General features: G+C 33.3%; 1 protein-coding gene across 1 annotated transcript in view; it reads left to right on the top strand.

The window, feature by feature from the left end:
• The window catches only part of LOC140441261 (uncharacterized), a 540,998-nt gene that overhangs the window by 261,366 nt on the left and 264,921 nt on the right, over nt 1-14,711 (top strand). Inside the window, exons 3-4 of the mRNA XM_072531871.1 lie at nt 3,698-3,995; nt 13,378-13,671. Coding sequence (XP_072387972.1) covers nt 3,756-3,995; nt 13,378-13,671 — 534 coding nt within the window. The 5' untranslated portion in view covers nt 3,698-3,755. The remainder of the gene's footprint in view (nt 1-3,697; nt 3,996-13,377; nt 13,672-14,711) is intronic.

Genomic DNA, 14,711 nt, shown 5'->3' with positions numbered 1-14,711 from the left:
CAAAGTCGGAATCTACAAATTTTTTATCTTTGTCACTTCGTAAAAACTTTTTTGGGTAATATTTTTGGTTAATTTTAAATGTCCTACAGCCAAATGATTGTCTTTTAGATAGTTCTTGTAGAAGAGGAATACTGCTAAAAAAATTGTCGAAGTAAAAGCAATAACGTTTATTTCACACGTCTTTAGAAAAGCGTAGAACACTACTTATAGAACAAAATACATAAATGGTCAAAAAGTACGAGAAACAAACATACTTATCTTATATGGTCGCTCTATATTCATGTCTAAATTATTATATTTTATTATTTCTCAAAAGAAAGAAAGATTATGTGAGAGTAATAATTTTCTTTATTTTTATTTTTATTTCTTATATGGTGAAAAGTTTAGCTAAGTAAAAGTTAATATAGAAATACCAACATATACTAAGTGACATAGAAATCCGGACACCCAGTTTAAATGATCTTATTTTAATAAAATTTTGTATAAGTACTTAATGAAGCATAATAAATAAATGATTAAAATTTCAAAATGACTGCATTGCTTTAAAGCCCTTTTACCTTTAATAATGTGTGGATGCACCCCAATGTTTTACGCATTTTCCAACGCGCCTAGGCATGCTTCTGATCAGGTGGTCAATGTCCTCTTGTGGTATCTCATTCCAGGCAACCACCAACTCCTCTCGAAGTGCTTGTAGAGTCTGAGGAGGACGTTGCAAATTGAGCAATCTCCTACCCATCATATCCCACACGTGCTCAATTGGGGATAAGTCGGGAGATCTTGGTGGCCATGCTAACAATATGACATCATTATGTTGAAAGAAGTCTATTGTGACTCTTACAACATGTGGTCGTGCATTATCTTGTTGGAAAGTTAGATTTGCCAGGGTGTCAAGATAGGGTGAAAGTTGGGGTTCTAGAACTTCTTGGATATAACGCTGCGCGTTCATGTTACCTCTGGTGAAGATTAAAGGTGACCTGGAGCCATAAGCTATACCACCCCAAACCATAACTCCAACAGTGTGATGAACATGTCTTTCAACAAAAAACTGTGGATTCCTCCTTTTACCACGTCGCCTTCTAACCCTCGCTCGACCATCGTGCATGCCTAAACAAAATCGAAACTCGTCACTAAAGACAATACTGTTCCATTCCTGATTCCAGAGTGACCGTTCTTTGCACCACTGAAGGCTATTACGGCGGTGCTCTGGAGTTAAAGGGAGGACCCAGTGTGGTCGGTATGAAAACAGGTCAAAACTTTTCATTCGTCGGTAAACACTTATGCTAATAGGTCTTCCGTGTTCTGCAAACCATTCATTTGCAATGAAGCTGGTAGTGGATAAACGGTCTCTTAAGGCCAATAATCTTAGGCGGCGATCTTCACGGTCTATTGTTCTACGGCGGCGTTCAGTACCCCTTGCTCTTTACGTACGGCCTTCTTGAAGCAATGCCTGACAACACCTAACCACGGTCTTTATACTTCTTTGCACTCTAACTGCAACTTCCCGAAAAGAAAATCCAGCTTCCCGAAGTCCCATTATATGGCCCCTATCAAACTCATTAAGTTGACGAAATCGTACAGGTCTCCATATCTAGGCATCGTAACCAATAGTAAAGAATGTCAAGAACCACAATCCGCTAAATTTGGATCTTTACTGTTGCTGAAATATTCATTTTTAGATTGTTAGTGAATTTAAAAACAAAAAGTATAAAATCCGGAATCTCCAACTGATAAGGCTAAAAACTTTATCACTTGTTTTTTTTCGGTAAGGTAAATGAATTACACCAAATTTAATTGAAATAAAATCATTTTAACTGGGTGTTCGGATTTCTATGTCACTTAGTATATTAACAAAAAGGACATATACCAAACAGTGAAAATATCAAAATCAAAATTGTAAATTAAAAATATTTGTGGAATTATGCGAATAGATAGAATTATAATTATATACCTCTTTATAACTGGGTAAAAGTGTGAATTTCGGTTTAAATTAAATGATACTTAAATTAAATGTTAAAAATAGACAAAAATGTAATGACATTACCTCAGTTATTAGCATGACATAACATGTAGGTATAATATCTCATTGTAGTAGTATTGTACTGAGTAAAATGCACATAGAAATATTGTTAAACAAAAAGTACAGTGATTATCCTTTGATTACTCTAGAGTACTCAACCTACAAAATTTTTGGTTGACCATAAAAATAAAGGTTATTCTAAAATAAAAAAAGATTTGGGGATATATCCGATACAAAAAAACCAAACACTGCAGTGCACTAATTATATTTTAAACAAAAATTAGAAATAAAACCAGGTATATCTCCTTTGATCACGATTAGATGATAGTAAGCCTTGTTTTTCCAACTGTTTGTCGGGTTTAAAATAAGTTTAAAAAAAGTTACAAATAACTCTACTTAATTTAATTTAATGGTCATGGCACTCACTTTAAATACTTAATTTGATTTCTGCTAAGCTGCTAAACGACAATTCTTTAAATGAAAATAATAGTTTGTGCACTTAAATGACTATTACATTTAGCTGGTATTATTAGACATTTCTGATAATATTTTTTATCACCGAGTTTTTTGCCTCTTTTTGCAGACAAAAAGTAACTTTCTATCTCGACCGCGCAACGGAAAGTGAAGTCATGTAAAAATATATTATTCTCCTACGATAATGGTTGTAAATTGCCTTAAGTAGATTGTTGTTTATTCCATACGTAAATCACCAGTCTAAGAACCAGCATTTATTTTAAAATCCCTATAGTCGAAAAAGAGACAAAACGAATTGCGTCTAATGAGCCTAATTATAAACAGACTTCAAAGTTGTTTATTCTGATAATTTCAGAACGCAAAACGATATGAACTATTTTCGGATCCTATGATTTACTGAGTGAAAAGAAAATGCTACAAGTATTTTATTTCAGTTTAAGCTGCTACAAGTGTTCCTGTTGAGAGACGAAACCTTGAAACCCGTGCAAAACAATGGTGGAGCTCAAATTGAAAAGAAATGTAATGGTCTATGTTACTTTTCTTTACGAAAAGTGAGCAAAATATGGTGTTTTCAATGATAAACATTAGATGTATGGTCGGAATAAAATTATTACTAACAGCGTTCAATAGCAGTAAGCTTGGATTTGAAGTTCACCTAATTTGTAATCGATGAGAAGTCTCCTAACTTATTGTTGCTTCATATTGAAATACACTGACTGATCTAACAGAATTTGTCTAATACATTTACGTTGCGGTATTTAATTCTGGGCTGTAGCGGTGCGCTCCGCTGCAGGCAAATTCGGTCAAATACTATGTCCAATTAAAGCGAGAAATATGTAAACTTAAATAGAGAAAAATAGTTTTTTCCCGGAAAATAGCTTCCGTTTAGATGTCTGACTGAGTATTATCTGATGGGCGATACAATTACAGTTCAAGTACAAGTACAATTACATCATGTTACATTCTTGTAATCTCAGAAGTATAGCAGATTTAGCGGAAATGAAGAGCAGGCTAAAATAAAGAACAGTACAGAAAACTTGTATCCAGAAGATAAATTCAAAACGAGAAATAGCAAATAAATAGGTAAAATGTACAGTTTGTGGTACAAATCTAATTAAAATTTTTTGGTATCCTTTCTATCCTAAATATTACTTTTGCTTGAAATATTTAAGAAAAAAAATAATAAAACCATTTTATCTATTACAGGTCTCATCTCAATATGGCAGGTGGCTGAACCAAAAATGGTGCCTTGGCAACGGTTTCAATGATGGCGCGCTATGGCGCCATTCTAATTTTTCTGGCTGTTTCGATCAGCCCCAAAACGGTCGCTGATCAGACGAAGTGCCCCAGTTTGGCTGCAAATCCGTCGTGTCAATGCTTCAACTTTGAGAATGGAATTCTTTTGGAATGTCCAGCTGCCACGGCAGAATCGGTCAAGTCTGTTTTGGAGATTATCGAAGGATCAGTACAGAGTCTCAACATCTACGACCCTGACAAAGCTATGGTAGGTATATATCATAAAAATATATTTTGTTACACACAAACAGATACTTACAAGTGTTATTTAAGATCATGAATGTGTTGCCTGTGTGAGTCCATTTTAAATAGGTAAAATGAAATAAAACAAGATTTACTCACAATCAATTTAATTTTACCACCAAAACGACCGGTTTCGCTTACTATACTTTACTAAGCATCTTCAGGTCTAACGGTACCAGGTAAATTAAATGCTGAAATTACAAAGCTTATATTAGGGTGACGTCTTATAAAGATAACAATTTTATAGTAAGTATGCCAATATTATGCACATATCTATGATTATTAATATGAATAAAAATTGATGAAGCAGACAAATTAAAAACCCACAAATTGATATAAGATAATCTACTGAGTTAAAATAAATTAATAAATAACCAAGATACTAGTAGTATTTCGGTTATTTACTAATTTATTTGAACTCAATAGATTATCTTATACCAATTTGTGGGTTTTTATTTATTTGTCTGCTTCATCAATTTTTATTCATATTAATAACCATAGATATGTAATATTGGCATAATTACTATAAAATTGTTTAGCATTTAATTTACCTGGTACCGTTAGACCTGAAGATGCTTAGCAGTGTAGTAAGCGAAACCGGTCGTTTTAATGGTAGAATTAAATTGATTTTATCAAGTCTTATTTTATTTCTTTTTACCTATTTGTTATTTAAGAATGACGTTGAGAATGAGTTTTTTCTTTTAGTTTTTGTATACGATTTACCCATAACCAACACAAGATTCCAGCATAAAAACATACATAGATACACATGGGAAGAAACTAGTAGAAACCAAAGATCAATTATTGATTTAATAATAGTAAGAAAAGCCAGCAAAACAATAATACAAGATGTAAGAGTATACAGACAAGCAGAATGTGTAAGTAACCACCGATTAGTGCTAGGAAAACTTATATACACGGGAAGACGACAAAAAGATAATATCCAGAAAGATGAGGAGATGCAAAAAATCGCAAATACGAGGTATAAAGTAGAACTTCTACAACAATTTAGTACTCGAACACTATATTAGAATATGCTACAGAATATGCTACAGAATATGCTACAGAATATGCTACAGATGAATGAAGAATGGACCCCAACAGAAATGTATCAACACCTAAAGGAAAAAATAAACAAAGCGGCAAATGAAGTGCTGGGTATTGAACAACATAAGAATACATATTTGGAGAAATACAGCGATGACTTAGAAGATGATTAAAAGAAAAAAAAGTGCATTTCATAAATGGCTAAACGACAGAACCCCAGGAACACCGGGAGAATATGTTACCCTCAGACAACAAGTTAAACAAAGAATAAAGCTCGAGAAAAACGAATACTGGGAGAGAATGTGCAGAGACATAGACAACACGATAGGGTATAACAGATCAACGGAAGCATGGAAAAAAATAAAAAACATCAGAATTAATAAACGAAGTAAAAATACCATACAGATAATTACATCAAAAGAGTGGACAAAGCATTACACAAAATTATTGCAGGAGAATAGGCCGGAGTATATCTCATACCACCCTGTGACAATAATAACTGAGGAAGCAGTAATCACAGAGGAAGATATAAATAAAGCACTAAAGAAATCCAAAAACAATAAAGCACCAGGACCAGGGAATATAAAAATGGAACTGCTGAAATATGGAGGCGCAAGGATAGTATCCTTTATACGAATGTTGTTCAATAAAATCGAAGCAGGAGAGAAGATTCCCGATGAGCGGAATTTATCATACATGTCCTCCATTTTTAAAAAAGGTGACAAAAGGTCACCAAATAACTACAGAGGGATCAGTGTAATGCCTTCAATAGCAAGAATATTTTCATCAGTTATAAAAGAAAAACTAGGACCATTATAGCGAAGAACAAGCCGGATTCCAAAAGCCAGATCATATTTAGATAATATATTCATTATGAGACAGGTAATTGAAAAGAAAAAAGAAAAAAACATTGAAACACATATGACCACTATCGAATTAGAGAAAGCATACGATAGCGTGCCCAGGAAACAACTATGGGAAGCAATAAGAAGAATGCGCGTTAGAAAGAAATGGGTGAATATAACACAAAGACTGTATAAAGAAACACAAGTGCAAATAAAGTTAGGTAAAATGAAGGTGAAATAACAAAAACAATCACCGCAACAAAAGGCCTCAAACAGGGATGTGGTCTCTCACCTACACTTTTTTACATATATATATATATATATATATATATATATATATATATATATATCAGGCTTTGAAAAGATGGTATAGAAAATGCAGAACAATGGGCATACCAGTACAAGAGAATATATTACATTCACTACTTTTCGCAGATGATCAAGTCATTTTTGCACAAGACAGGGAGGATATGGAATATATGATAAGGAAATTAAAGGAAGAATATGAACTTTGGGGACTCAAGATAAATATGTGCAAAACCGAATATTTATGTATTGGACCCGAGGTTGCAGATTTGAACTTAAGTTTAGAAGAAGAGACTATTAAGAGTTGTAAGGCTTTTAAGTATTTAGGGTCAATGATTAGCCGAGATATTACTTGTATGAAAGATATAGAAATGAAAATAGCACAAGGAAAACAAGCCACAAGAGCACTTCATGGAGTGATATGGAACAACACTCCAACACTAACCAAAGAAAACAAAAAGAGGATCTTTCAAAGCATAGTGATGAATATTACCCTATATGGAGCGGAAGTATGGCCAATGACAAGAACAATACGAAATAAAATAAGAACAGTTAAACTGGACTTTATGAGAAGATGTCTACAAATCACAAGAGCGGATAGAATAGGAACGAAAGAAATATGGAACAGAATGGAAGTAAAATGCTCAATTACAAAAAAGTTGGAAAACAGAGCCCTGCAGTAGTACGGGCATGTACAAAGAATGCCAGAGCATAGATGGCCGAAAAGAATATTAAATTGGGACCCGCCGGGAAGAAGACGGAGAGGAAGACCTGCTACAAGATGGAAAACATACGTCGGAAATGCTATGATAGATAGAGACCTCAGAGAAGGTGACTGGGAGAATAGAGTGCTGTGGAGGACGAAAACGGCGAACTCATAATGGGAAAAGCCGAAGAAGAAAAAGAAGAAGAAGAAGCTTGTGTATAAACAATGTTTATTTTAATTCTGTTATATATAAATATTAAACTGGGGTGAGTCTTGGCCTTCTTAACAACGTTCTTTACTTTTGCCCTGTCGTATACTTTCTTTTGCCACTACCTGATGTTTATGTTTTTAAAATATTCCTCTAAATGTGGATCTTTTTTATGTAATTCATCTCCAATATGCATCTTTTGTTGTAATTTTGTTCTTTTTTCAAAATCTGTACATTTCCAAAGTCAAAAGAATGGCTATTTTCTAGAGAATGTTTGGCTAGGGCTGTTGTGTTTAATTCGTTGGTCTGTAGACTATGTTTGTGTGTAACAAACATTTTATGTAGGTATTGGTGTGTTTGCCCAATATATGTTGAATTACAGTCTTTACAATTTAGACTTACTCACAATCAATTTAATTTAACTATCCAGACGACCGCTTTCGCTTTCTACAATATGCAAAGCATCTTCAGATCTCGATACAAAGTTAAATAAATGATGCCGGTACTGTATTAATTGATGGTTGAAAGAACATGGTTCAAACTATCCTGTATTGTTGATTGGAGAACTTAAGTCTGCTATTGTAATTGTTTGACAGTAAACGGGGAAGTTCTTGAGGAGAGAGATTTTATCCAATAAAGTAGAGATAGGTGTAATGTGATTGTTTGTTTGATGAAAGTAATGTTCTATACCATTGAGTTATTTAAAAGTTATTTATATTCATTCTAGAGATATATTTAGGAAATGTGTTTTATTTATTGAGATTTTATTTTTGAAGGTGACAGTTGTGAGAAAATGAATGAGATTAGATGTACAAATTGTGTGGGTGTGTAATTCTATCAACTTGTAATTATCAAATTTCTTTGATAAAGTTCTGTTGTAATATGTGGTAAATGGTTATAAAGTCCAGTATTTAAAGTTAAAAAATTAAAAATTAAGGACAATTTTTTAAGACACACAGAAAACACTTAAAAAGGAGGGACGAAACAGACATTAAATTTAAAAAAGGGGAGGATTTGAAAGCACTACATCTCTTACTTGTAGTAAGTGTAAGTCGAGTAAGAGATGTAGTGCTTTCAAATCCTCCCCTTTTTTAGATTTAATGTCTGTTTCGTTCCCCCCTTTTTTAAGTGTTTTCTGTGTGTCTTAAATTGTTATTAATTTTTAATTTTTTAACTTTAAATACTGGAGTTTACAACCATTTGCCACATATTACAACAGAACTTTATCGAAGAAATTTGATAATTACAAGTTGATAGAATTGCACACCCACACAATTGGTACATCTAATCTCATTCATTGTCTCACAACTGTCACCTTCAAAAATAAAATCTCAATAAATAAAACACATTTCCTAAATATATCTCTAGAATGAATATAAATAACTTTTAAATAACTCAATGGTATAGAACATTACTTTCATCAAACAAACAATCACATTACACCTATCTCTACTTTATTGGATAAAATCTCTCTCCTCAAGAACTTCCCCGTTTACTGTCAAACAACTACAATAGCAGACTTAAGTTCTCCAATCAACAATACAGGATAGTTTGAACCATGTTCTTTCAACCATCAATTAATAGAGTTCCGGCATCATTTATTTAACTTTGTATCGAGACCTGAAGATGCTTTGCATATTGTAGAAAGCGAAACCGGTCGTCTGGATAGTTAAATTAAATTGATTGTGAGTAAGTCTAATTTATTATTTCTTTTAACTTTTGAAATGGACTCACACAAGCAACACATTCGTGATTCTTTACAATTTATTTTATAAATAATATTTGTTTGATGATCTTTATTAACCTTGGGTTTAAATTTTGAAAAATATTTTCCAGATGTGTTTGATGATTTATACCCAAGATTAATATCATACTTTACCAACATTTTGTTTTCAATACAATTTACATATAATAAGGTGATTTTTAATTTTAAATAAAATAAGTAAAAAGATTTGTTAACAAGTAATAAAGCCATTTTAAATCTGACAGCTTTTTATAACTTTTTTTTGGTACTTGTATTGCGGTTAAAATTTAATAAATACTGTCTACTGTCAGCAAATAACATGAAACGATTATCATTTTATTGACATTTGTCATTTGTGAAAAACGTTAATCACAAATCCTAAATAAATACAATAATTCATTTTAAATGAATAATTAACGGAAATATTTAATTTCTATTCGGGTTTTGTTTAATTAAAATTTAAATTTTCTCGCATAATTTTATGAATATAAATAATGGACAAAAATCTGAAACATATTTGTTAGATCACATTATTCAGGATAAATTACTTTTGTATTAATAGCAATATAAATTTTAGTTAGTTTGACACAGTTGTACATATACGGATATTTAATTATATTTAATATAATTAATTCTATCGGGCAATGTTCCATTAATTATTTGAAATATTTGAAAATACCCCTAAATAATATTATTTTAACTAATAATAACTATGTAGCAGCAATATTCTTGGATATTGAAGGAGCATATGAATCAGTGTATTTGTCAAGCTTAAAATAAATAATGGTAAATTTATTTTAAATGCCAGTTGCTATCGTTAACACAATTATCGGCTTCTATACAAACAGGGTAATCTATGTCAGAGATCATAATAACAAGCTAATAGGACCTCGACATAACTATAACGGCATACCCCAAGGCTTATTATTATCGCCAATCTTATTCAATCTGTACACCTCTGTAGATACTATTTTATTGAAAATAAGCCACAATTAAAGGTTAAAATAAGTTTATTGACGTTTCAATTTCCACTCTGGAAATCGTTCTCAAAATGCAAAATTTAATAAATTAAACAAATTTTGTTTTCTGTTACTTTCAAAGTATGTTCTTTCAAATGACGCTAAATAGATCTCTCAATTATTATAAACAAACTGCTACCAATTCAAAAAAAGGAATTAACTTTGTTCCAAATTATCCTAAGACAACTTTTTGTTTTTTTAAACTTGTAGAAAAATGCAAGCTTTTCAAGTATTAAAATTATTTTCCTACAGGCAATAGTTTAAAATTTATTGTAATTGTTTATAAGCAGAAAATAGAAATGTACACTTCTCAACAATTGAAGTGGATATTATGAAAATGTGTATTTTATTTTTTGTTCATAAGGTCAAATAGAAAAATAGAGTGATATAAATAAAGATTTATTTTTACTTCGTATTTTCATACAGATGAACCGAAAGAAATTCTTTATGAAAAAAAAAAAAGAAAATAAACAAAAATTGTAAAATTAACAACCTAAAATTTCTATTCCTGCTTAATTTCTATTATCCCGAAAAGAAAAATTAATAGTGTGTGGGTCCGACCTCTGTGTGTCGCCTTAGTGCTCTAACTCTATTTGAAAGACCTCTTAATAAATTATTGATGAACTGCTGTTATGTTCCCATATTATGCGTAATGTATTGGCCAACTGATCTATGGTTTGGGGCGGTTGAAGGAGCCTGTTTTGTTGCCTAGACATTTCGGCCCAAACATGTACAATGGAATTCGTATTAGGTGAACACGGTGGCTACTCCATTCTTGTAATTCCATGAGCTTCTATACACTCGTTGATAACTCTCGCACGGTGACGGCGAGCATTATCATCAATCAGAACAAATTGTTCGCCTATTGCACCAAAAAATGGAACAACTATTGGTACTATGTCTCTATCTCGATATCGTGTAGCAGTCATTGTCTCATTAATTAAGACGACTAAGTCCGTGCGACCGTTATATGCCTCCACAGTCATACTGACCGTCATATATCCACAAGCAAACGGATCCACCTCCAAAAAGAGTGGTTGGGACTCTCAGATTTTCATTGTAACGATGTCCTCTTTCCCTCCACACCAATATTAGGCCATCATTCGTATACAAACGAAATCTGACTCGTCTGTAAAGAGACAATTCCTCCAATTTTCAAAATTACACTGATAGTGTTTCATCGCCCAGCGATATCTGCATGCACGCTGCTCCCTAGTTAGTCGTGGATGGGTAGCGCGCCGTCTAGACCTTAAATTGGATGCATGTAACCGTCTTCTGACAGTTTGACTGGAAATCGCTCGTCCAGTAGCTTGCCTGAAGATACTGTTAATTATGGAAGCCGTGAATGTTGGGTTTCTTCTTGCCGTCAGAACTACAAAACGGTCTTGCCGACGAGTTGTAGATCGTTCTCTTCCTCCTCCATGCCTGTATATTGCAGATCCAGTTACTACATACCGATTCCATGCACGACTTATCACACTTTGCGACACATTTAGCCTCATAGCAACCTCTTGTTGAGTTATGCCTTGTTGGATCCAACGAACTAATTGCTCGAGCTGCACAACTTTTTTGCGGCATAATTTTTTTGTGATAAATAGATTTCTTGACTAATTGACAACTGGTAACGCCAATAAAAGCACTTTTATACGAATGATATATTCATGTTTGGAACAACATGTCTCTCTTTGTATGAGATAAGGGTCGATAAGAATAGGGAGAAAAAACCACATGCAAAAAATATTGGCAATAAAGATAACATATAGAGGTATATAGTACAAGCAATTATTTTAAAAATAGTTTTATATGTTAATTTTAGGAATTTTAAAATTATCCACTTCAATTGTTGAGTAGTGTATTTGCCAAATTAATTTGCAATATTTTAAATTATTGTCCTCATTTTTTTTTCATGCTGAGAGAATGATCTTTTTATTTCATAAGCTATCCCTAGAATTACTGTAACTTTAACATTTTCTGATCTATACTGTTGCAAAAAATTGATACATAAGTAACATAACTTTCAAACAATTTGACCGATGGCTTTCAAATTCTTATCACATTTTAAGCACTGTAAGGCCCACCATTTATTGTAATATGAAGGTTCTCAGTTCGTTTTTAAAAAAGGATTAACATTTATAAAAAACCAAAATGTCTGACATATTTTGCAACTTCCTAAGCAACAAAATAAGGACTAAAATTAAAAAAAAAAACACAATTTTAAAGGTTATTATATCACTTATAAGTTCACTCTTCTTACAGTTCATTGAAATGCCTCACTTTTTGCTGATAAAAGACAAAAAGACAAAAAAAGTGAAAATTTACCGTTTCTTGGCCTTAATTTGTTAATAACTCGAAAATAAAGTCCAAAAAGTCGACTGCCGGAAACATCTAGGTTCTTGTGATAAAAATCCGTAGTACTTAAAACAACTGTAGTTTGCCTAGCTGGGTCAGTGTCATGAAAAATATGTTATTTCTCTGGTCCAAGAGGGGACCCACAATAGAGGGGTAACAGGAGGTCGAAAAGATCACCTATGATCTTATACAAAATCCTAATTTTACGATAGAGTTTACACATATTGTTCTGAAGCTATTTTCTTGTAGCATTTTACAGTAATTACTATTTAAATGGGAATAAGCCACTGCGTAGCGCAAGCGGTAGGATGCTTGACTCGCAAGCCGGTGGTCCGGGGTTCGAATCCCACCGCCGGCAAGAACATCTAGACATTTTAAAAATGTCTATAGGCCCCAGGTCGACTCAGCCTGAATAAAAATGAGTACCTTGGGTAAAACCAGGGGTAATAATAGACGGTTGAAGCGTAGCACTGGCCATGTTACCTTCCTTGTATACCGTAGGCCCTAGATATAGCAGACTACCCTGCTATACTCCCAAAGCCGCGACAGCGGTATAAAACGGGAGACTATTATTATTAATAAGCCACAACTAAAGGTTAAAGTACGTTTATTGACATTTCAATTTCCACTTCGCAAATGATTTTCGAAATTCCGAAATCGAAACGTCAATAAACGTACTTTAATCTTTAATTGTGGCTTATTCTCATTTAAATAGACTTTACATAAACATATAACACAAAAACACACAAAAGATTTTTTCTACCTAAAAGACGAGTCCAAGCCTTTCAATTTTGAAGTGACATAATCAAATTACAAATAACTTTGGTTATAAATTTTCACAGAATTTTTTATAATAAATTTTTTTTGAGAATCATTTCCAATGTGGTAGTCGAAACGTCAAACACTAGATAGTTAAAAATGTGATTTTTATTACAATCAATAATTGTGGCATAATCCCCTATAAACATATTATTTGTACTTTTCTAATTGTAAATATTTGGTTTAAAGGACTTATATCATATAATAATATTCAACGTTCATTAAAACTGGATTATTGTATTGTTTATAAAAACAACGGTGTAAAACCGGAATGTTTTCTTTTTATAATTTTTTTTTGTTTTAGGTTAAACTTCCGAAACACTTCTTTCCCGATTCAACTATCATCAAACACCTCCAAATTTCTCAAAGCAACATTCAAGAACTACACGACGACTGCCTTCTACCTCTTAAACCCCATTTAGAGTCGTTCAGTTTGGTTTCAGGGCGTCTTAAGGAAATACCTCAAAAAGCATTTAAGGGATTGAATAAGTTAATTGCTCTGGATCTAGAGGCTAACGCTATTGTAGATTTGCCAAGTTACAGTTTCTATGGATTACATCTGATCAAGTTGAATATGAAAGGAAACCAAATTCAAAAGGTACGAAAAAACTGTTAAAATAAAAATATAGAATATAATTTAAAATTTACAGGAATCTGACAAAGTGAATACGAAATATTATGTATAAAAAACCATTGTATTTCCCGGAGCCTTCTTAAATAAATATATACAGGGTGCGACAAACCGCTTTTTTTATTACGGCTAAATTATGTATTTCAACAGTGTATTGTTAATAATATACTGCTTTTACATTTGTCTGGCATCTGCTCCAATTCCATAATTCTATTAAAGCATACTGTTTTGCCAACTTGTTTATTTTTGTTTTCACTATTATCAGAGATGGGTGGGAAATCTTCGTAAGATTCCAGGTATATTATCTGGTATGTGGGTTCACCTCCTCTACAGCGCTGAGATGGCTGCTGAGCCTATCACACGTGATATTCTCAACTACAATCTCCACCGGGGCGAGAACCTACCCCTTAAATCCTTCATCCTCCTAACCGCACTTGTGATCCGTGAGTGCAGTCCGGTATTCGCCCTGGTGACGGCATATCATATCTTCGGTACTACGACCGCCTCACGTGCTATTAAATATCGCTGTACGGCTGGACTTAAACGCCACAAACTTTTTTGTGACTACAATAGTCTTTTTTCGGTCTCCTTGGACTGAAGCATCTGTCTAACGAACGCATGGATTCTTGTCCACGTGTCTTCATCCTCACACATCATCGCAATTATATCAGTCACAGAATCGAAACGAACACCATCCCTGCTCTCCAATTCTAATCTATTCACATTAAATCTTGAACATTCCAACACTGTATGTGACACAGTGTCGACGAAACCTCAGTAAGGGTAGTTATCTCTAGCCGCGATGAAGAGGTATAAGCGGAAACACCCGTAATCCGTGAGAACCTGCGACAGAAAATAATCTAAACGCCGGTGTCCACATTCGAGCCATACTCATAGGTCCGGTACGAGTGACTTGGTTCACAGTGCCATATCCACAGTCGCCTCCCATTCGGCTTGCCACATCCGTATAGATGTGGCTATTCACCTCTTCCTCAGTCCACATACCG

The sequence above is a fragment of the Diabrotica undecimpunctata genome, chromosome 5 (assembly GCF_040954645.1).
Source record: "Diabrotica undecimpunctata isolate CICGRU chromosome 5, icDiaUnde3, whole genome shotgun sequence".
Taxonomy (NCBI): domain Eukaryota; kingdom Metazoa; phylum Arthropoda; class Insecta; order Coleoptera; family Chrysomelidae; genus Diabrotica; species Diabrotica undecimpunctata.
This window is presented reverse-complemented; position numbering and strand designations above follow the sequence as displayed.